Genomic DNA, 22,273 nt, shown 5'->3' with positions numbered 1-22,273 from the left:
GGGTGCCAGGGGGAGCTCTGGCCGTGAATCCCTCGCCTTCCAGGCCCACAACAAGAGGCTAACGTGACTCGGGATTGGATCTCGAGGCCCGCATACTAGTCTACGGGCGGAAACTTGGATTAGTAATCCTTGTGGATTGTTGGATAGCCTTCGGGCGGATTGTGAATAAGCCTACAAGCTGGACTCTTTGTAGTTCTAAGATAAATATGATAACCTGTTAATAAGGAACTTGTCTGATATTGTTTTTCTATGTCAAGTGATATGATTACATGAAAGAACCAGTGCCTAACGGCCTAATTAAAGAAGCTGATTGCTACATGTCCAACTAATGTGTTAGATAATTAAATAACTAAGACAACCCGAGGAAAGTACGGAGAATGGGCCATAGGTCTGTCCTACGGATAGATGGTCCCGGTTGGCCGGAAACTTTTCTCAAATCACGATCGACAGCAGGAAGATCGTCAAAGAACACGAACAACAAAAGCGTTGACCTAGAGTTATGATTGATCCCGATTTACGCTATTTTAGGGGAACGGAATGGGACTATGCCTTATGGCAGAGAGGTTGAGCTTTGCATCCCTCTCGTTTCCCATTCTCCTTGAACCAAGTACAGCGTGAATCCGCTTCGGACCTGGCGTTTCTGCGTAAAGTAGTTCGCTTGGGTCCGACACTAGTTGCCGTTAGGAAATGACCAATAAGGAAAACCCTAATTCAGGTCGATCCTAAGTGGGAACGGCCGGAATACTTCTGCTATGTGACAGACGCGGAAAGCCCTAGATCCCAAACCTCGTAACATTCCATGGGAGTGCCGGGTGGAGCTTTCTAAACATCCTTTCCGATGGACTGCTAAGACGTGTCCTGAAGATACAAGTAGACACGTTACAGTCATCACCAAAGAGTGGAGGTGCTGCAGTCATGGCATATTTTGCTGCTCCTCACATGTCAAATCTGCACCGTTTGCCTTATGCATCTGTTCGCCCAAGCATCATGCCAATTCAGACATGTCTCCTAATTACAAGATTGCCCTTTCTATGCTAGATGGTTCTGCTGCCTGCATTGGGCCTTCCAGAGGCTGTCCTAACATGTATTTTGTGCAGGAAAAGCTGTGTTTTCGGCTGCAGATCTGTCCCCCGAGTTTTAGGTTTTGCTGCTCAGCAGGGCAGCACCACCACAACACATGTGGTGATCATCTGAAGGCTGCAAGAGGCTTCATCTTCATCAAAGAATCTATAAGTTCTTTCTGGTCACCTCTCTTTCGCAATTCCAAGGGTACATACATATGTGCTTGATGGTCATAGTGATGCTGTAGTGTTAGAAGAGCAATATGTAGCAAAACAATCAAAAAGACAATGCATAAATTGTAAACATAAAAGACAAAATATATGGAGGATGTGCGCCCAGAGCATTGATGACAATCTTGGGTCACTTAGTGACTAGGTTTGCAAACTTGCAGGGGTGCACACCAGCATTTGCACTTGGATAGCTTGCAGACAGCTTGGACAGCCAGCTAGTGCGTGTGGTGATGTGTAGGTCACAAGTGGATATAGGGAAGGCAGTTGGTGCCTATGATGATGTGGAAGTGGTTGGGGTTAGAGGAGCAATACCTAGCAAAGTAATCCAAGAGACAATGCACAAATTGTAAACACAAAAGACAGAGTAAATGGATGTCACATCCTTGGATATCAAGGATGGGTGCCCAAAGCACCGATGACAATCTTGGGTCACTTGGTGACTAGGTGTCAATCAATGTTACATAGAAACCGCTTCCTACAATTTGAAACATGCAAAACATTTTATATGTAAGTGTTTCAAACAAAAGTTGAATTTCTAGAGGAGGAAAATGAAACCTAGCTTTCCAATAGTAAAAGAGTTGAGCCCACGAATTGTTCAAAAACTAGAAAGACACTTGGCTTTTATTTAAACAATATCAAATGGCGGAATTTTTCAAACACTGATCATAATATAGGCATATTTCAAGAAATATTGCATGTAAGCTTCTATTTATCTCCTCTACTTTGCACAAAACTTGTTTCATACCTCCCATTCCTGATATGAGACACCTGTCACCAGCCCCTGTGACATGAGTGTAGCCCAATATTTTAAGAAATATTGCATGTAAGCTTCTATTTATCTCCTCTACTTTGCACAAAACTTGTTTCATACCTCCCATTCCTGATATGAGACACCTGTCACCAGCCCCTATGACACGAGTGTAGCCCAATATGCTGTTGGTCCTTGGATTGGGGTGAGCCCATTGGCTATATGACAAGGAGCTGAATCTGATGTCTATTTCCTTATCGTTCTTTCTATGTGAATATGGCTTGTGTTGTGTCTTGTGTGTACGTTTAATCCTAGGTAGATGTTTCATTGCTATCAACGCAATGACCTGCCCTTTTACGTGAGATGCAACATGCAGGACCGTGATGGTCCACACTTGATGGGTTCACCTTCGTCTCAAATAGAGTGGTATGATGCTTCTAACAAGACAGCTAGACATGGGGGACATTGTTGGGTTTGACTCACACCTGCGCTAACAGAGGAGTGTCAGTGATCTTCAGTAGGACACTAGGGCACTTTTTACTCTCCGTACGAGAGGTTTTTTCCCCTAGATTTATTCCCTTTATTTTATGTGCCTACGTTACACAGTTTTGGGCACTCATTGTATTTCACACACTTTGGGTGTGAACACCCTCTTACAACCCTGAGGTTTAAGGGTTGTACTTTGTAATTGCACCTTACACTTTAGATCATTGCTTTTTGGGTGTCGTGCTCTCACACTCTACATTGTCTACTCCACTCTCAGCTGAGTTTCAATCTCTTCCTGCTTTCGCATTTGGAATCAAAGCTCAGCCTCAGCTGAGCTGAGCTGACCTGAGAGCCATCGACTCCAGCTCCTCTGCCGCTATCAACAGCTCCACCATCTCCAACAGAACCACCAGCAGGCAGGGTGCTCCAATGTCTCTCACATTTGCCAGTCCGCCCTGCCAGGCCTGCTGTCCCTTCTCTGCAGCAGGCGCCTCCCTCTGTTCTGTGCCACCCAATCAGCCAGCACCCACCTGTTGACACTGTCCCTATGCCGCCCCCTATGCCCAGACACCACCTGAGACCTGCCCACTAGCTGCGCCGCCCAATCAGCCAACGCCCACCTGTTGACGCTGTCCCTGTGCCGCCCCCTGAGCCCAGACACTGCCTGAGACCTGCCCACCACAGCTGTGACCTGTCTGCTTGCCACCAGCGCAGTCGCCCCAGCCTGAAGCGCCTTGCTCCTAGTGCACACCTGCCCGCCGTTCGCCGCCTGGCCTATCCTGCTAGCCAGCTCCCCAGCATGCATTGCACAGCCCCCCATCCCGCCTCCAGCTCAACCTCCACCTGCACCCACCAATCCAGCAGCTCAGAATCGGAGGTACAAGATTTTTTTAAATTATTTTTTGATTCATATTCACTTTTGGGGAAGGGGCTTTTTGCCTGGGCAGGCAATCTCAAATTCAGCACGTGTCTGGGACACAACTACAGCAGAGATTTTGTGCATTTTGGGCCAGACATTTGGGGCTTTTGCAGTTAGCTCACTGATTGACACATGCACATCTGTGACAGTCTGAATAGACTGATTTTCAACATTTGGGACAATAAATTTTGGGGCTTTTGCATCTACAGTTCTGCTGAGCATTTATTGCACCTTGGACTGTGTGCATTTCAAACAATTTTGACAGTGTGCTTCAATTTGCTAATTACAGCAAGGTACTTGTTGTAATTTCTGGAAATTCTAAGATTTCCAGGTTGGTCCAGCTTGAGACATTGCTCTTTTGCTCTCTGATCAGCATTGTTTATCATGGCAAATCAGAGAGGTGATGTATTTACTTACGTATCCAAGGAGGATAGGTTGGATGGTAACAACTATTCACTCTAATCCTTCATGATGAAGAATGTGCTGATTGCGAAGAATCTTTGGGATAATGTCAGCGATGAAGAAGTTAGACCCGGAGTTGTGGCTCTTGCTACTCCTCCTCCAAGAGGATATGGACAATGGGCAACTCAGCCTGTTCAGCCTACTCCAACTCAACCACTTCCCAAGAGATCAGCAACACAAAAGGCATAGGATATACGGAATGCGCTTTGTCGTTGATTGCATTGACAGTTTAGTGGTCTATTATCCCTCACATTCGGTCTGCAGCTTCTTCATGAGAAGCTTGGCTGACCTTGGAGCAAATGTTTGCTGGAAAGAATGAGACCCGCATCTCTTTCTTGAAGAAAGAGCTTGAGACAGTGAAGATGGATGAGGGTGCTTCTATGCAAGATCACCTAAATAAAATTCAAGACTTGCGTGAACAGCTTATGAATGTTGATGAGTATTACTCAAATGCACAGATTATATCTACTATCTTGAATTCATTGCCACCCTCATACTTGACCTTTCATACGGCCTTGAACCTCACTATGAGGATTGCCCTACGGTCACTTACTTTTCTTTAGCTGGCCAATTTGCTCTTAGAGGAAGAGCAGACATGAATGAACAGTGGTGTGGACGTTATAGCCTCTGAGCAGGCTTTAATGGCACGACAAAAGGGCAAGGGCAGCCAAGCAAAGAATGCTCCGCATAGGCACTTCACATCACATTAAGAAACAAGGGGGGACCCAAGCCAAGAAGAGAAAGTGTGACTATTGCAAAAAGCCATGCCACTACATCACTGAGTGTAGAAAGGGCATAGCCAAGGAGTCAAGGATGTCTGTTTCTGATGCACCTTCCACTGCTACTGAGTTAGCATCCTTTGTTGCAGACACGGACTATTGTTTTTACACATGCAATAATGACTCTTCTTGGATTGATAGAGCATTTAGCTCTACTAAGGATGCAAGCACATGGTTTTTTTACAGTGGTATATCTAGGCACATCACATCTCGCAGAGATTTGTTTGCTTCTGTTATTGCAGCCCCGGTTGGCAAGTCTATACAATGTGCCAATAGTCCATCATATCCTGTTAGAGGTATTGGGAAGATTGTGCGACAATCATTGATGGCTCTATTCTCCGTTTACAAGATGCCTTGTTTATGCCAAGTATAAAGAAGAATTCGTTATCTCTTTCTTCTTTGGCATGGTGTGGTTTGCAAATCACCTTCGATGATCACAGATGCATGGTGAGGGATAAGGAACACATGACTTTGGTTTTAATTGGCACTCTATCTCATGGATTATATGAATTGGATGCTCTTTCAGTTGATCAGTCAGTCTATTTAACGTCCACTCTTACTCCTGCTATGTTACAGGTGGAGTTATGGCATGCTCACATGGGGCATGTAAACTACGGTAGCTTAATGCTTTTGCAACGTACACAGAAGCTCAATGGTTTACCTCTCTTGGAGAGATCTCCTGAGCACTTATGCGAGGGATGTATTTTGGGAAAAATGCATTGGTTTTCGTTTCCCCGTGATGTTGCTTTTAGAGCCACTGCCAGGTTACAGATTATGCACTCACATGTATGTGGCCCTATGCAGACAAAGTCATTGGTGGTTGTTACTATTTCGTCACTTTCATTGATGACTTTTCTCGCTTTTGCTGGGTCTACTCTTTAGTGAAAAAGTCAGAAGTGTATGATGCATTTTTGGCTTTTCTATCACTTGTTGAAAACCAATCTGGCTACAAGGTGAAAACTCTCCATTCAGACTGAGGGGGGGGATACATGTCCTCTATGCTGAATTCTTTTTTGAAGCAAAAGGGCATTGTTCATCAGTACCCTACAGCTTATACTCCATAGTAGAACGGGGTTGCAAAGAAGAATCGGTCACTCATGGAGATAGCCAGATGTATGCTGAAAGCAAAGGGCTTGCCACACAGTTTTTGGATGGAAGCAATTATGTGTGTCTGCCATGTCTTGAATAGATGTCCCACCAAAGCATTAAAGAATATCACACCTTTTGAGGCTTGGAACAGCCGGAAACCTTTTGTTGGGCATTTTCGTACTTTTGGGTATCTTGCATATGCACACATTCCCAAGGTACTCACGAAGAAGTTGGATAACAAGGCTGTCAAATGCATCTTTGTGGGGTACAACAGTGAGAGCAAAGGATATAGATTATATGATCCTGTCTCTAAAAATGTATTTGTTAGTAGGGATGTGGTTTTCGATGAAAAATCAGAATTATCCCTTGCTGGTTTTGACACATCAGGTTGCCAGTGATGTATTTGAAGGGTTGCTGCCCATTTCATTTGGTGATACAGCTGAAGTTTGCCAGCTGCTCCATTGGGTAATGCTAAAAATCAGCCCATGGCTGATCTGAATATTCAGCAAGGTGCTATATCTGAAATTCAGCAAGAGCTTGTACACAGTCAAGAGGCTAGACAAATGCCTAGATGGTATTTACACACTATGAAAGATAGTTATTTGGATGCTCCTATTGCTGGTTGTACTAGAAGGCAAGCTCGTAGTCCTTAAGCTCAAAAATTGATACTTAACATACTAATGATGTTTATGGCACATTAGAATTCCTCATAGTTGAGCCAATGAAAGGGGCCTTCATTGAGCATGACATAGAGTTTGAATACATAGGTAATCATTTAATTGTTTATATTTTAAGATTAATTTGGGTGAATAACAGAGGAGATTGGAGAGTACCATGTGGTTTTACATTATAACCATTGGTACATTAGCCAAAACTGGCAAGGCATGCAGTCCAAGACTCCTCTGCTCTGTGACCCCAAGCAACACGCATCAAGATGGATACAGCCCAAGGTGCAGCCATCCAGGAATGGGCTCCAGTCGACTGTTGCTGTCCAGTCAAAGGGCTGAAGCCAGCAGGTGGTTAGCAAGCAAGCTAGCGGCAACAGACAACAGGGCAGCAACCACACAGCACCCTCACATTGGCGTCTTCATCGTGTGTTCCCCCTTTTGCATCAATGTGACCCACATAAGTGAAAGGGAGGTGGACTTATTTGTTTATTATCCTTTAAGAAAGGGTTGACAAGGAACTATTGACCAGTTAGCTGCCCCTGCCCCTTACCTTTCAAAAGCTAAGATGCAACCTTTTCTCTTCAAGGTCTAATATAGAAAAGATAGTATCAGCAATCAGATTTTGTTTTTTCCAACTGCAAATCAGATCGAGGAAGTGAGAAGCTTAACAGAATGAGCATGGGACTATGAAAACAGTAGAAAAGGGAGGGAGACATTCATTCTTCCCATCTTCCACAAGTCCCCTCCTTTATCCTCATTCTTTTACAATCTCTCTCACTTCATGCTATCACCCACTCTCCTCTTCTCTTGCCACCATGACCTCTCATAAGGCATCTCCACATGACATTACCACAGCACCACAGCTAGTAACCCTCAACACATGGATGATGCCCACTGTCCAATGGAGATTCAACCCAGTGATGCCTCTCCAACCTCTAAGCATATTCGTAATTCAATAGCAGCTCACCTCCTCTCATGGGCTGTGCCATGCATTGCCTCTGCAATTCATCCAGACCCAGTCAAAGGGGAAAAGAAAGATGTGAACGAAATCAATGTTGACTCATGGCAAACAAAGTGTACAGTTTACTTTGCTCTTCTCATGGGCATAGTCCAGTAGTCCCAGTTCAATTTGAAAGGCTGCTTTAAGATTTGTACACATTTCTTCCAAAATTCAAAGAAGTAATGATGGCAGCAACCCCAGCAACAAACTGTGCAGCAAAATACAGCCAATGATTGCATCCATAAACTGCGCAGCGACATATTCCGGGAGTGCCCTACGTATAACTTCATTGCATGAGTGAAGGTGCACAGAGCTTTCTGCCAATCATGTTATGCACTTGCATCTATACAGGACTGATTTTGGTCAAATATGATATCAGATTATGACTTTTTTTTCCATCATGCTTCATCTCAACTTCTTTATTCCACAAACTCAAAGCAACATAGGAATTTGCTATATTTATCTATCATTCAGAAACAAAGCCACATCTTTGATGGTTGAAACAACAGTTTCTTACCCCTTATTCCTCTAGAACCTAATGTAAATGTGAAATATACACAACTTGGTACCATGTCCGAGTGAGCATCTTTCCCACATTCCAATCTGAGCTCATCCTGACCCCTTTAGTCATCAATGCTGATGATATTTGTATAAGAACCCTAGAATAACAGGAACAAAACATGCAAATGCATTCTCTCCTATCTTTTGATAGCAAAAGGAATCATCCATCAGTCCTAAGAAGAGGAACTCTGAAACAACAGGTTTACGACTTCCTTGTGTTGAGAAACTACATCATTCCATAAAGTTTCCCTTCATCATTCCCATTTTTGGTTTCAGTTTCAGCCCCAAAAAGGCTTTCTAGGGTCTTTTGAGAGTATCGAAGCGCCATTCGAGAGACTTCAGTGGGTGAGACTCGAGACTGTTTGTGCCTATATATACAGCACCTCCCATTCATTCTTCACCTATACTCATCCACACTCTCTCACTTCTGAGACTTTTATCTCTTCTCTCTCCTTCCACCATCTCCATCCCTGCTCATCAGGCACCAATCATCTTCCTCCAAAGGTTGGCATTTATGGTGGCACAAGCTCCATCTCCAAGTGGCAACCATCTGTTCATCATGGCGACAGCATCCTGAGGGTGGCACTCCTTGCGTTTGTCATCTTCTGCCCTGCTCTTCACATGGCAATCTTCCTACTCTATGGGCATCAACTTCTTCTTCTCCACACAACTTCATCAACTTGCATAAGGCTATCTAGGCGGCTCCACCTTTCACGTGGCGTTTCCGCCATCATCTGGAATCGCCTTTCCAAGCTCAAACATTTGCGTTTTGGTTCCTCGCCCCTCCCCTTCATCAGGCATCACACTTCCTGCTGGCACTTCCATCATCAAAGATTGTCTACATTTGCATTTTCAGTTTCTTGCTCTCCCTTCACCTCCGCCATCACTCCCCAACAATTGGCGTCAGTCTTCAAGCCTGCATTGCAGACTCAAAGGCTTCTCACTCTCCGATGGCAATCTCCCTACTCCAAGCAGCACCAATCATCATCCTTGCATTGCAAATTCAAAGGCTCCTCTTCCACGACAATCTCCCTGCTCTAGGCGACACCTCATCATTCCTGCATTTGCAGACTCAAAGGCTTCTACAGCAGACCTCCTGCTCTAGGGCATCCTTCATGCTACAGCCCCCTTGTATCAGATTCACTTCATTATTTCATTCATTCATTTGAGTTTCTCTTCTCTTCTCGATGTTTTCCATGCACACTCTGTGTTTCTCCCAGCAAACTCTACTCTCTCTCTGGTTGCTCAGTGATTTCTTGACATGGTATTAGAGCCAAAAGTGCTCAGTGAACCGGGAAGATCCTCTACATCAATGAAGGCAAAGAAAGATTGCCGGTTCGGCATCAACATTGATTATTACTCTACTTCCACTGCATCCCTAGGAGATATCTTTCTTTTCCCTCCCACCCTCCCTGTCTCTCTAGTTGCTCAGTGATTTCTTGACATGGTACTAGAGCCAAAAGTGCTCAGTTAGCCGCGAAGATCCTCTACATCAATGAAGGCAAAGAAAGATTGCAAGTTCGGCATCAATATCTGGTTATTACTCTACTTCTGTTGCATCCCTCACCCTCCTTTTCTCTAGGGTTGCCACTCCGATATCATAGCGTCTCCATCAACCCATTGCCTGTCTCATGGGTGCTCCTATTGCAGCAAGCACGGTCAAAAACCCCCAAAGATTGTCGACATCGACCTTTGCTCCCTACCCCACCGGAGTATATGCATCTTCTACCAGGCACACTTTGTGCTACCTCTCCTTTCTGGGCCATAGAGATTGTTCTACATCGGCTCTCAGCTTACTATGCTCAAGGCAATAAGCCACATCCGACGCACACTAAGTCCTCATGAGCAAACGGAGGCTTGAAGACCTCACGAGACAATAAGTCCTCCTAGAGACCACCACACTACGTGGATGTTTCCCCCACCCATTTTTGGGCCCAATGGCTACCATGGTCCACATCTCCTCCACAATCCACTCCATTGCGAGCCCGCAACTATTTCCCACCCTTGGCTTACCTTGAGCCTCCTTCTACCCCACCCTCTTCTCCTCGGTTCAAGAAGACACCTCTAGGCACTTTCCAGCTTCTGCTCCTTCCAAGCCCTAGATACCTTCTTCGACACAACCGGTGGTACTTCCTTTGTCATCAGATAGCTCGGAGTCCATGATCCATGAGTTGGAGTCCCTCTCTCTCTCAAAGGGGGATACAAAGGGGAATCCTTTTCCTTTGGCCCCAAAGGGGGCATCTCCTTCTTCTTCGGCTTTAAAGGGGGCTTCCCATTTGTGCAGAGGACCCTACTACTCTTTCCGTTCTTCTCCCACCCCCATTTACCTTCAAGGAGTGACTCCCTTTCAAGCAATCCTTTCCTCTCCTTCTACCCAATCTCTAATTTGATCATCGGGGCCCTTGGATTTTCAAGGGCGACTTTATGCGTAGGCATTCGTATTCCTTCTGCCATGGTGTCACGGAGCTAGTGGCTTTTCACCTGAGGTTGTATCTCAAGTTCTACTACTCATCTTGTCTCCTAACTGTCTTCACAAGTTTCTTTCAAGTGGCATTCTCAGATTTCAAGGTGGATCTTCTTCTCTTCATCTCACTCCTCTTTTTTACTCCTTTTTGGGTATGAGAGGGGGTGTTGAGAAACCACATCACTCCGTATAGTTTCCCTTCTTCATTCCCATTTTTGGTTTTAGTTTCCAGCCCCAAAAAGGCTTTGTAGGGTCTTTCAAGAGTGTCGAAGCACCATTTGAGAGACTTCAGTGGGTGAGACTCGAGACTATTTGTGCCTATATATATAGCACCTCCCGTCCATTCTTCACTTGTACTCACCTACACTCTCACTTTTTCTGAGACTTTCATCTCTTCTCTCTCCTTCCACCATCTCCATCCCTGCTCGTCAGGCGCTAGTCACCTCCCTCCATAGGTCTACATTTATGGCGGAAAAGGCTCCACCTTTCATTCTTCACTTGTACTCACCTACACTCTCTCACTTCTCAGACTTTCATCTCTTCTCTCTCCTCCCACCATCTCCATCCCTATTCATCAAGTGCTAGTCACATTCCTCCATAGGTCTGCATTTATCGTGGAAGAGGCTCCATCTCCAGGTGGCGACCATCCCTTCATCATGGTGACAACATCCTAATGGTGGCATTCCTTGCATTTGTCATCTTCTGCCCTATTCTTCACCCGGCGACCTTCCTACACAGTGGGCATCAGCTTCTTCTCCTCCAGGCGGCCTTGTCAGCTTGTATTCAGCTATCTGGGAGGCTCCACCTTTCACCTGGTATTTGCATCATCATCTGGCAACAGCTTTCCAGGCTCAGACATTCGCATTTTGGTTCTTGGCCCCTCGCCTTCGTCGGGTGTCACACTTCCTACTAGCACTTCCATCATCATAGATTGTCTACATTTGCATTTTCAATTTCTGGCTCTTCCTTCACCTCTGGCATCACTCCCCACCAGCATCTGGCCTCAGTCTTCAAACCTGCATTTGCAGACTCAAAGGTTCCTCACTCTCTGTGACAGCAATCTCCCTGCTCCAGGCAGCACCGATCATCGTCCCTGCATTGTGATTCAGAGGCTCCTCTTTGAAGGCTCCCTACTCTAGGCGACACCTCATCATCCCTGCATTTGCAAACTCAGAGGATTCTTCGGTAGTCTTCCTACTCCAGGGCATCCTTCATACTACAGCACCCTTGTATCAGATTCACTTCATTATTTCATTCATTCATCCGAGTTTCTCCTCTTCTCAGTGTTTGCCATACACACTGTCTTTCTCCCTGCAAACCCTACTGTCTCTCTGGTTGCTTGGTCATTTGTTGACATTACTGTCTCTCTGGTTGCTCGGTCATTTGTAGACATTGCAGAATCCTGATGTTTACATCCATATTTATACGTCACTGCCTCAAATAAAACCCAGGTTACATGTCATACGGCTTGGTCACTATCTTATTTTTACAAGAAATGCAAGGGATAGAAAGACCATTTCAGAAACACATATCTGACACCCACTCACCAAGTACCATTATATGACACAAGAATGTATTAATCCTGGTTGAGGAGATGTTTCCACCTATAGAAAACACTACCAGTGTTGATTATTAGCAAAGTATGCACCACTTACAAATGCTCCATGAAACTAATTAGAAAAGTATGCATCACACAGAAATGCTCCATGAAATTTAAATATAGATAGACTTCAAATATCAGTAAGGGTGCAGAAAATTGAGGCTCAAAGATGATTCTAGACAAGTCCTATATGTGAATATCTTTCTTTTGTTATCTTAAAGAACATGCAATTACCTCAACCGAGTCAACGAAAGGAAGAGGAGCCTTTACACCATGTATGCTGCCCACACGTAGTGTCCAACGTGCTGTCCGATTTTCTGTAGAGCAAAAGAGTGTTCATACACTAGAAAGAGTTTGATTTGAGAATTTTCTAGCTTCCTTAAGCAGCAAGAAGAATTCCATCATGAGAGCTGTAGAGCAGACTTCAAAGCGTAGAAGAGAACCAAAAATAAGGGATTATTCAGATGCTTTAGAGACTGGCATCTTGTTCTGAATGCACTGATCTAAGGCCACTGTCAAATACGATAATAATAGAAGAAGTTTCACTTTTCACATACTAGATTTTGCTGTGAAAAACCAGCTGATTAATACTCGATCAATACGGACAAATGGAGGAATCCGCAGATTTAATTTGTTCATTACTCCAGCAATAACCTGCAGAAGGGTGATGGTGCTGGTCAAAAGATCAGTTATGTTTTTTACTCAATAACTATCTTATAATAGGTGAAACTCAATCTATGTATATAGAAAATAGTGACCCCTAGCAAAACAAGATGACGTCGCCATCAAGCTTATACACTGTTACACACTTCCAACCTACTCCAACATAAAGCTACCTGCTACATCACTCCTACATAGGAACATGAGTGGACATGTCAAGAGTCCATGGAAAGTAAGAAAATATTCCAAATGGTTGGTATATCTCAAGATGTAAAACATCCATGCAATGTCATATGGTAGCCATTAGGAAGCTGAGGAGAGGCAGCCATGTGAGTTGCCCTTTCTTAGTATACATGTAGACTTTCCGACCACTTAGAGACTACTCTATCTTCAGCAAGCCGCTAATTTACTATACTATGCCATAGTCATCAGCCCACATAAATGCTAATATGGTACATTCACACAGTAGAAAATGTTTCGAGACTCAGAACAACAGGGAATAGCATTCATGCATTGTCATATGTGAGGAACTAGGAGGTGGGAGAGGAAGAAAGATAACTATGCTCTTTCAATTTGCAGTTCAGTGGCACACGATCCTTTAGAGCTAGACAGTAACAGGCTATAAGTATCAATATCAATGAGCAACTAGCAACTCTAGTCTGGACTCTAGCTGCTAAACTAACTCCTGTATATCACGAGTCATGACTCGTGACTTATCCGGACTCTAGGGATCTATGCACCATCTCCTTGTCCGACTCCAAGGAGCCTGATCGAGAAGTTGATGAAGCAGCCTCAGCCTCATCCTCAGACTCTGACTCTAACTTTGTCTGTGATGCACGACCACGTGTGGCCCTCGCTCTAACCCTTCTCTGTGCACGAGTCTCATGCACCGGTGTCAATAGCTCCTCATAGAGCATGGAGTAGATATCCCGCTCCTCCTGTGGTATCTGCGGAATGTCACGCAGCTTCTCTATATCAATCTTGTCGACATTCACTTATAAATGTGAATGAAACAAAGATATATCATATGAAAGGAGATTCAATATGTTCAATATTCATACATATCACAATTTACAATCCAACTTCCAAGCAAATTAGCAATGTCAAGTGTCAAGGACTCAAGGTTAAAAAGTTAATTATACATAATACTAATCATTACCAATTTACCTGTGAAGGCTCAAGGGACAAAGCGGTCCTCTCAAGAAGTTGGAGATTGCAATGGCAAAATACTAAACGCTCTAGCTAGACAGTTGTGAGCTTGTTTCTCTTTTTGGTGTAGAAGAGGGCTCATGTGCTCCAATTCCTCTTAGCAATCTTACGAGAGGACCCGAATAGCAATGCATTTCTATTCAAATTTAAGAGATTGAGGTTAAGTAATTGGCAATTGTTAATATGCATGCCGCAAAATCAACATTTGAGTTGACAATAGATTACAGAACTTGTTACCTAGGTTGTATAATGCATTAGATAATCAAGATTCAAAATATAAAAGCCACTAGTCGCATATCAAAGTAGGAGCACAATTGTCGTATTTCTCCCACCAAGAGACAGGCTGAAGCTGTGTCTCTCTCGAAGCCTAGCTGTTGATCGGCCAAAATGAAAAGAATGATTGCGGAATGCCAGCAAATCATCCTCTACTCTTCTCATCATATCTATATCATCCTCTGTGAGGTGCCTCACGTATTCCATGAAGCCCTCCTCTAACTCCTTGCTAGTATATTGCTCCTCGCTATGCCAAAGGGGATGCAAGATATGTGCGATTGCATGGATTGGTTTATGGAACCAATCCCATCGTACATTCCACACTGCACGAATCTCATCAACCCTATAGATAAAATAAGTTAAAAACTTAGAAGTTAAAATAATAATCAATCATCAAGGAGTCGTTAATACCAAATAATTACATGTGTAAAAGTTAAACAAAAACTTACTTGTCTTGGAGCAAAAAGCTGTTGCGAAACAAGGCCTCGCCAATTTTATCAATATACTCATATAGAAGCCCCAAAGTACTTCCCTCAATATCAGTGATGCGCAATACAGTGTAAATAAGAGTGAGACTTTTCACCAATGCCTCTGTCTCAACCCACCAACTCTCATTTAAAATATTGCACCTAAAAGCATGAGCCTTTGGAGAGTCTCTCTCACTCCATGTGAGCCATTCCTGGCATGCAATGGTCCATATCAAATTTGGACGGACCTGTATCAACCTCTCCAATATAATAAACATATAAGCAAATCTAGTGGTGGAGGACTTCAATAGCTCAAGTGTCCTATTGGCTCAAAACATGCTTGTGAGACGGATGGCCTCTTCTTCACAAATCTTACCATGCTTGTTGCCGTCTTAAAAATGTTATCCACCCAAGATATTTGCCCAACATCTTCAATAAGCAAGTCAAGGCAATGGGATGCACATGGAGTCCATACTATGCTAGGAAACTCCTCAAACATACATCCCATAGACACACAATTGCTTCCATTATCTGTCACCACTTGCACCACATTTTGGACTTCTATGTCCATGATGACCTGTCGCATGTGCTCCCAAATGAAAGCTCCTGTAATGGTAATACCTGAGACAAAGGCATCGATGGCCTTAATGAACATGGTGCCTTTACATGAAGACACCAAAACATTGTAAACATTCCTTCGACACATATCTTACCATCCATCGCATAATATTGTGTATCCATATTTCACCCTGTCTCCTTCAAGGGCTCCAATTGAGCCTCTGTGGATGCTTTTTCCTTTCGAAGCTCTCATGTGCATAATACATTTGCGGATCGACCTTCCTACTCACACCCTATGCACCTTACTGCCCTGATTGTCTTCTTCCATTGGTGTGTAGTAGCCACATTGAAAGGGATAGCATACCGAATAAATAAGCATATGAGTTCCCTAGTTGCTTCCACAATTGTCTGTCTCTGAAGTCCTGCATTGACACTTGCACCATGCAAGGAGCCCTTTTACCCACCACCACTAGAAGATGGCAACGGGGTACTTTTTGCACTTGGACCCAATATGTATATGGATCCACTTCTTTTTTATGGGCCACTGGCACCTCCAATTTGGCTAGCGCCACTAGGTCCACTAGTCTCTCTTTGCCCCACTTGTGCTTTATTAGCCCAATGTGGAGTTGATTCATCCTCTTCTAGCTCAATACCCGTACGCTTTCGACACCAAAGATAGACACTTACTATTACTTCTGCCAAGACATTTGCGCAAGGCCCAATGTCTTTGTTAAAAATGCAAGCCAAGTGGTCTTTCACGCGCATTACACTTCCTGATTTCTCCAATCCACAATAGTTGCACCACCACTTCTTTGATCTGTCGGAGCCCTCGTATCCCTTGATTGGAGTGACGTGCATCCAATATGCCTCCGACGTCGTGATATGATTAGCCTTTAGGAGTCAGGACCTAGGTAATGGATTAAAGGAAGAGGAGATTCCAAAAGAAGAAGAAGAAGGAGAAGGAGAAAAAGAAGAGCTTAGAGGAAGAGAAAGAGGAAGAAGAAGGGGAAGAGGAAGAGAAAGAGGAAAAGGAAGAGAAAGAGGAGGCGGGAGCTGCAAGTCCGAGGAGGAGAAGGCGAGAGCTGCACGAGTGCCCCACGCACAAGTCTGAAGTCAGGAAGGAGAACGAGTTTCAGCGTTGGATAACCACCCGAAACGGGCCGCAAGACCGCCGAAACAACGGTCTCTCGTTTTCGTCCCAGCCTGAAATAGCCGGTCCGTTTCGGACCTATCGAAATACCATTTCAGGGTACACTGACTAGTGGACTGGTGTCGAGGTCCCACACTTGATCATTATCTTTCGAGCTCCTCCACAGTGGACAGCTCCGCAGGATGTGATCGAGTGGCCCCTGGCACACACAGCCCGTTTCTACTAGTGTATAAAGTCACGACTCTCAGCATGGCTGATAGATGCATTGATAGTACCACCTGAAGCATCTATCACCCCTATGGTCCAGCCAAGTGCCACCATGGGAGATTGGAGTTCGCCGTTCAGACCTGCGGCAAAGCGTATTTGTATGTCCCATAGTTTTTCCTCTCATCAACAGCCTCCACACCGAACAGCTGCCTGTTCGGCAGTCACAGGTTTTCCCATGAGCTTACACCTTGCATCCTGGAATGTGAATAGTCTCCACTACAGTGGGGCACGTGGTGCCAGGAAGTTGATTGTTTGGCAGCAACTGCAACCTGTCCTTGCCGAACGGATCGACATCTTACACAAGCTCACTCCCAACCAGGCCCAACGGGTAGAGAAGGTACTCCCAGGCAACTCACACACTTACTGGGACCACACCATAGGTGCCCATGGCAGGAGTGGAGACGTATGCACCTCTATTGGCCCAAGTCTCACCGCTTGTGTACGAGACCACGGGACGATAGTGGCAAGGAGGGTTCTATGGATCAGATTGGATATTGGGGACTCGTGCCTTGGAGTCCTCAATGTCTATGCCCCTACGGAGGTTAGGGCACGCAACAGGTTGTTCTAGGTGGAGATCGCAGAGGGAATCCTAGAGGTGGATTCTTGGATCGTTGGAGGAGACTTCAACAATCTGGAGGCTTTCGAGGACCAGTAGGACAGAGGCAGAAACTACCAGGGTATGGTTGGGGAGGAGCAAGAGGCATGGGAGGTCTTTCTACTGGCAGTAGGAGCATGCGATGCCTAGAGAGGCCCTACCTTCCACAGGAGGGAGAGGTCGCTACACTTCTCTTGGGGATATAGGCGGCTAGGTGAAGTCCTGCTTGAGCGGTTGGACAGGTTTTATGTGGGAGAGTGGGGAGGCTCTCGTGGAGGCCAGATTGAGTAGTTGGCGGGCACCGCGTTATCCGATCATTGCCCGGTGTGGATTGATCACCTTATTGTCAATGGAGTGGGACATCCACATAGGATTTAGATGGGTGAGCAGAGGGTAGACCGTCTGGTACCTAGGGTTCCAAGTGGGACTTGGCATCACTCCTGCTCAAGAGTTTCTTCCCGTCCTTAATTCTATTCAGAGAAAGCTGACCTACTGGAGCACGGCTCACCTCTCACTAGCCAGCTGAGCCCTCATGGTTAACTAGGTCCTCCCAACAACGGCCTGGTACATCACCTCATGTTGGTGCTTCTCCTTATCCTGCGTAGTGCAGCTTCGCTGCCTAGTGCGGAACTTCCTTTCGTCAAGGTCAGACGGCTCCATGGATTCCAGGGCCAAGGTAGTGTGGGCGACGATCATACGGCATCGGTCAGATAGAGGGCTTGGGATCATAGACCCAAAGTATCAGAGTATGGCCCGCTTGGGTAAGCTAGTTGTCTGCGACTTCATACCAGGTGGGCAGACCTAGAAGGTCTTATTGCAGGAGGGTCTTCAGGATTGTAGACCGAGGCTTGGCAGTGAGTGGAGGCCGTCCCTGGGATGGATCTTCGCGTCAGCCCAGATCACCCCGCCCCCCAGAACACTTTTCCTACGCAGCTTGCTCCACATGTGGCAAGGCCTCCATAAGGCCCTAATCCAAACCCCCCAAGCTGCCAGGAGGAGATAGACCGTCAACCAATGATCTGGAACCCCCAGGTCAAAGATCAGGAAGGGGCACACATTGGTGAGCGCCCCCACATCCAGTGGGCTTGTTAGGAGGCTGGCCCGCCGGCTCGTATCATCAGGACATGGCAGGAGGTGTACTAAATGGTGGACGATGAGGTATTGCAAGGAGTATCAAGCTGTCAGAGAGGAGTGGAGTTGAGGAGAAGGGAGATAGACGCAGCAATACCTCAGGAGTGGCTTGCCCCCCCCGATACAACAATCGATAGAGCCCGGGGAGGTATGGGCCACTAGGTTTTTACCAGCAAGCATCCCCCTGCAAGTGGCAAATAGAGTGGGTGGCGCTCCACCTGGGACCTTCACTGTACAGAAGGGGGGGCGTTTGGTTCTTAACACAGGGCAGCAAGATGAAGGGATAGGCAACCTTTCATGAAAGAGAATCCGGATAATTGGCCTTCAGGGAAAGACATGGCGGCTGGACCCTTTTGTCTTCTGGTAGGAGCTCAAGGAGTGGCACCTCTGGATCTAGGAGGACATGCCACTTGATGAGCTGGAGTGGGATCCGAGAGAGTGACTATGGTCGGCCACTGCGGTCGCCAAGAAGCCACTGAATTCCTCGAGTACACCGCCAAGATTGGCAAACACATACTAATGCAAGAGAATATGGATTGGGCGCCGTCACGTAGCAAGCACTGGGCGGAGCACAGCATCACGGCGCCTTTCCGACTAACCTTCTGGCCCCACCTATGGGATAGCTAGAGACCGAGGGTATCGTATTTTTTATGGCTGGTGGATAGGGAGGCTTGGCGATGGGAACCTGGCTTGCCCAGATGCAGAAGGAGGGAGGTTGTAAGTGCTGCACACAGCAGCCTCTAGAAACCCCAAAGCACTGCCCTTTGGTCGTGTGAGGCGACGCAGCTCGTATGGAGAGGAGCATGCCGCATCCTTCGCCGCGGTTAGCCACGGCCATCACCTTCTGTATGAGGTTGGAATGCAAGACACGATATTCATTATCGAGGCAAGGTCGTGCGCAATTGTCGGTTTGGAGGCTCTACCCATCCGCAAAGTACTAGAGCCCACAACAGACCGCTCTAAGGTATGGGAGATCATAGGGAGCCTTACCGGCTAGCATATTTGGAAGGCGCAGTGTCAGGAGGCTTTCGTCGAAGAGAGACTTTCTACACAGGCAACCTTAGCATAGCTCTGGACTTCCATCATCCACTCCCTCCGCGGCCAATGGGGTCAGGTGCAAAGCAAGTCCAAGGCTCATCAAGAGCTCCCATGTCATTTCATGCGCACTTGGGGTGGCCATGACCTGTTTTTCGTGATGCAGGCAGGCAGCCCCAAATGGCGATACACCCCCCCTCGATGGCTTCTTGCCCCCATCCCCCCCAAACTGCCTTGAGAGGCTTGTATACATGATGTATTTGTGACCTTCAACAGCTCCAGCTAGTCTGTTGAGCATGAGCACTCCATTGTAATTTGTTTTTTTTTTAGTAATATAATCAGCCACATTTTACTTTTTTTTTTTTTTTAAACTCCAGCTAGCAGTATATTGAGCATCCATGTGCTTGGAACAGAATTCCCTTGTCAGGAAGTACTACACTTCCGATTAAAGTAGAGCCAACCCTACAGATACTAGATTTAGAACACAACAGCAACATTCACAATATCCCACAGTGCACACCTTCCAACCACACACAAATCAACCAATATGAAAGTTTGAGAATAATTCAAGAATTATAAAAGAAACAACATATGTTTTCAGTTGAAATATGTCCATCCATCAACTCATCTATTGAGGTAAGTATCTATGAAAACTAAAACCATTTGTGAAAACTAAACTGCATTGAAAATTATTTGCAAAACTTACTTCATCCACACGAGCATGAATCACTATGGCTGCTTTTTTATCCTTGGGAGTGGTCTGCAGGACCAGTGCTGTCAGACTCTTTTAAACAACAACATTTTGAATGTTGAGTTTCAATAAAGAATGTTTTTTACAAGAAGAGAATTCTATAAACAGAAAGCTCAGTCAAAATTATCACCAGGGCAAAAACATAAAGTACAAAATCCAACAACATAAAATAAACGGAAAGGCATCATGGGACTACATTTCCTTGCCTATCTGCTCAAAGGAGATCTCAAGGACAAGGTGAATGAGATAACTACTGTGGTAACCTAAGGCCAAACCTTATGGGGAGCTCTAAATCAAAGAAGGTGTCAGACTTCTAGGTATGTAGGAAGGACTTTTGCATCCTACTCATGCAATCAGGATCTCCCTGCAATCTCTCCCACATACCTCTGATGGTGTGAATGATTTCTGTCCAAATACAAGTGAAGGTTCTCCGAAGCAGAGACATCCTGCTGCTCTATAACCACATTGCATCTCACTGTCCAGATGTACCAAGCAACGATGCTACCCATGAGATCCTGTTTACAGTAGTGGCCCACTACCTGGCCTGCCTGTGACTGACACAACATAAATTTGGTCAAACCTGCTGTGTCATCAAGCTGGTCCAATCTGACTGCCAGAACTGCCATCTGCAACCCGCCACATCACAGGTGCACTGCACTCTTGTGATATCATAGTTCACACACTCTTGTAATATCATAGTGCATGCTCTTACCTATCAAATATGTGCCTGCTTTCGTGATGATATTAGCACTCTTTTTCTCTCTGAACTGCCTTTCTTGAGCCCACCACATTTCCAACACAATGAGGAACCATTACATCAATGTCTTGAGCAGGTTCCATCTAGAAATTTTAGTTTGGAACTTTTACACAAAAATTATCCACTTTGCAGGAACTAACCTTGATCATACAATTTTGGACTCTAATAGAATTGTCTCAATCTCAAGACTTTCTGAAAGCTCATGAGTGAATTTGTTTCTGCAAGTTGTACATCCTCATACAGGTATCATAGTCCTGAATCCTCAAAATTTAGGATTTTACAATTGATGTTAATGTTTGAAAGGCCACCAACATATGATAGCACAGTGTGCCATTAAGGTATAATCCGAAGGGATGATACAAATTGTTAGCTACCATACATATTTGGTGCAAAACATGGCAAGAGACTTATGTGTATCCAAATCCATTGGGCACCTCAACAATATCGCTATTGGAGACTTGCATTTTTGTCATTTCCACTTCTGCTAACTTATGCAGCCATGTCATGGAATATATATATAGTCATGTATTCCAACACACTGAACCACATTCATAGTATCCACACATGGGATTGAACATCTTCAATGACACACTATAAATGTACAATTGTTGAAAGACATGAATAAGGTTAAAGTGATGTTTTTCATAGATTAAGAGACTAAACATTTCCATGTACCTGGAGATTTATAATAACCATTTTCCCACCACCTCTAACAGTTTTGAGAGGTAAATTGCAAGCGGGTGTGATTTGCAAGCTGTTACAAGAAGATTTCGGCCAAGTTCAATCACAAAATGAAACAAGAGAGATTTGAGAGACTTCAAGGTCTATGAGACCAAAATAAAGTGCTTTTCTATGTAGTGTCTGTGTCATGACAGTGATAAATAGGTATACATTACTTTATCAAAAAACGAAGGTAGTTGCAGAGTTTCATACCAGCTGCTAGCACTATCATTGTTTCAATCAAATGAAGCAAGCTCAATGCTAAATTGAAAGAGCAGAATATCTCCACAGTTATGTGAGATTTTTGAAAAGTCTTCACAGTCCAGAAGCCAAAATATTTGTGCTGTGTAAGAAGAAATGCTCCTTTTTTACATACTTAAAAAGATGAAGATGCTACTTATACAAACGGTGTGGAACAACAATAACATGAACATTCAATGTGTCTATGATAGTGTACACTTATAAATGCTATGTTATATTTGCCTATCGCAGCAAGATGTAAAATACTGAGGTAAGGGAACTCAGCACCAAACCTCCAGTTAATATCCATCATTCCTCTGAGACAAGTGCTCCCTCACTTGATCATATGTGACAACCACCACCTTCTCTTCAAACCTCTCAATGAAGTATGT

At 44.9% G+C, this 22,273-nt stretch overlaps 1 protein-coding gene and 1 pseudogene across 2 annotated transcripts in view; both read right to left on the bottom strand.

Annotated features, from left to right (window-relative positions):
* The window catches only part of SRT1 (sirtuin 1), a 107,713-nt gene that overhangs the window by 7,675 nt on the left and 77,765 nt on the right, over positions 1-22,273 (bottom strand). The window contains exons 8-11 of one of the 2 annotated variants that reach the window (XM_087692272.1): positions 21,597-21,675; positions 20,120-20,173; positions 12,626-12,722; positions 12,303-12,385 (exon numbers count right to left, since the gene is read on the bottom strand). In XM_087692272.1, the coding sequence (XP_087548398.1) occupies positions 12,303-12,385; positions 12,626-12,722; positions 20,120-20,173; positions 21,597-21,675 (313 nt within the window). The remainder of the gene's footprint in view (positions 1-12,302; positions 12,386-12,625; positions 12,723-20,119; positions 20,174-21,596; positions 21,676-22,273) is intronic. The other variant, XM_087692273.1, reaches the window with a different exon arrangement.
* Positions 12,729-18,543, bottom strand: LOC148025272 (uncharacterized; annotated as a pseudogene).

The sequence above is a fragment of the Lygodium microphyllum genome, chromosome 14 (genome assembly GCF_053477565.2).
Source record: "Lygodium microphyllum isolate KBCC chromosome 14, Lygodium_microphyllum_v1.1.10, whole genome shotgun sequence".
NCBI lineage: Eukaryota > Viridiplantae > Streptophyta > Polypodiopsida > Schizaeales > Lygodiaceae > Lygodium > Lygodium microphyllum.
Note: the sequence above shows the minus strand (reverse complement) of the source record. Positions and strands in the feature narration are given on the sequence as shown.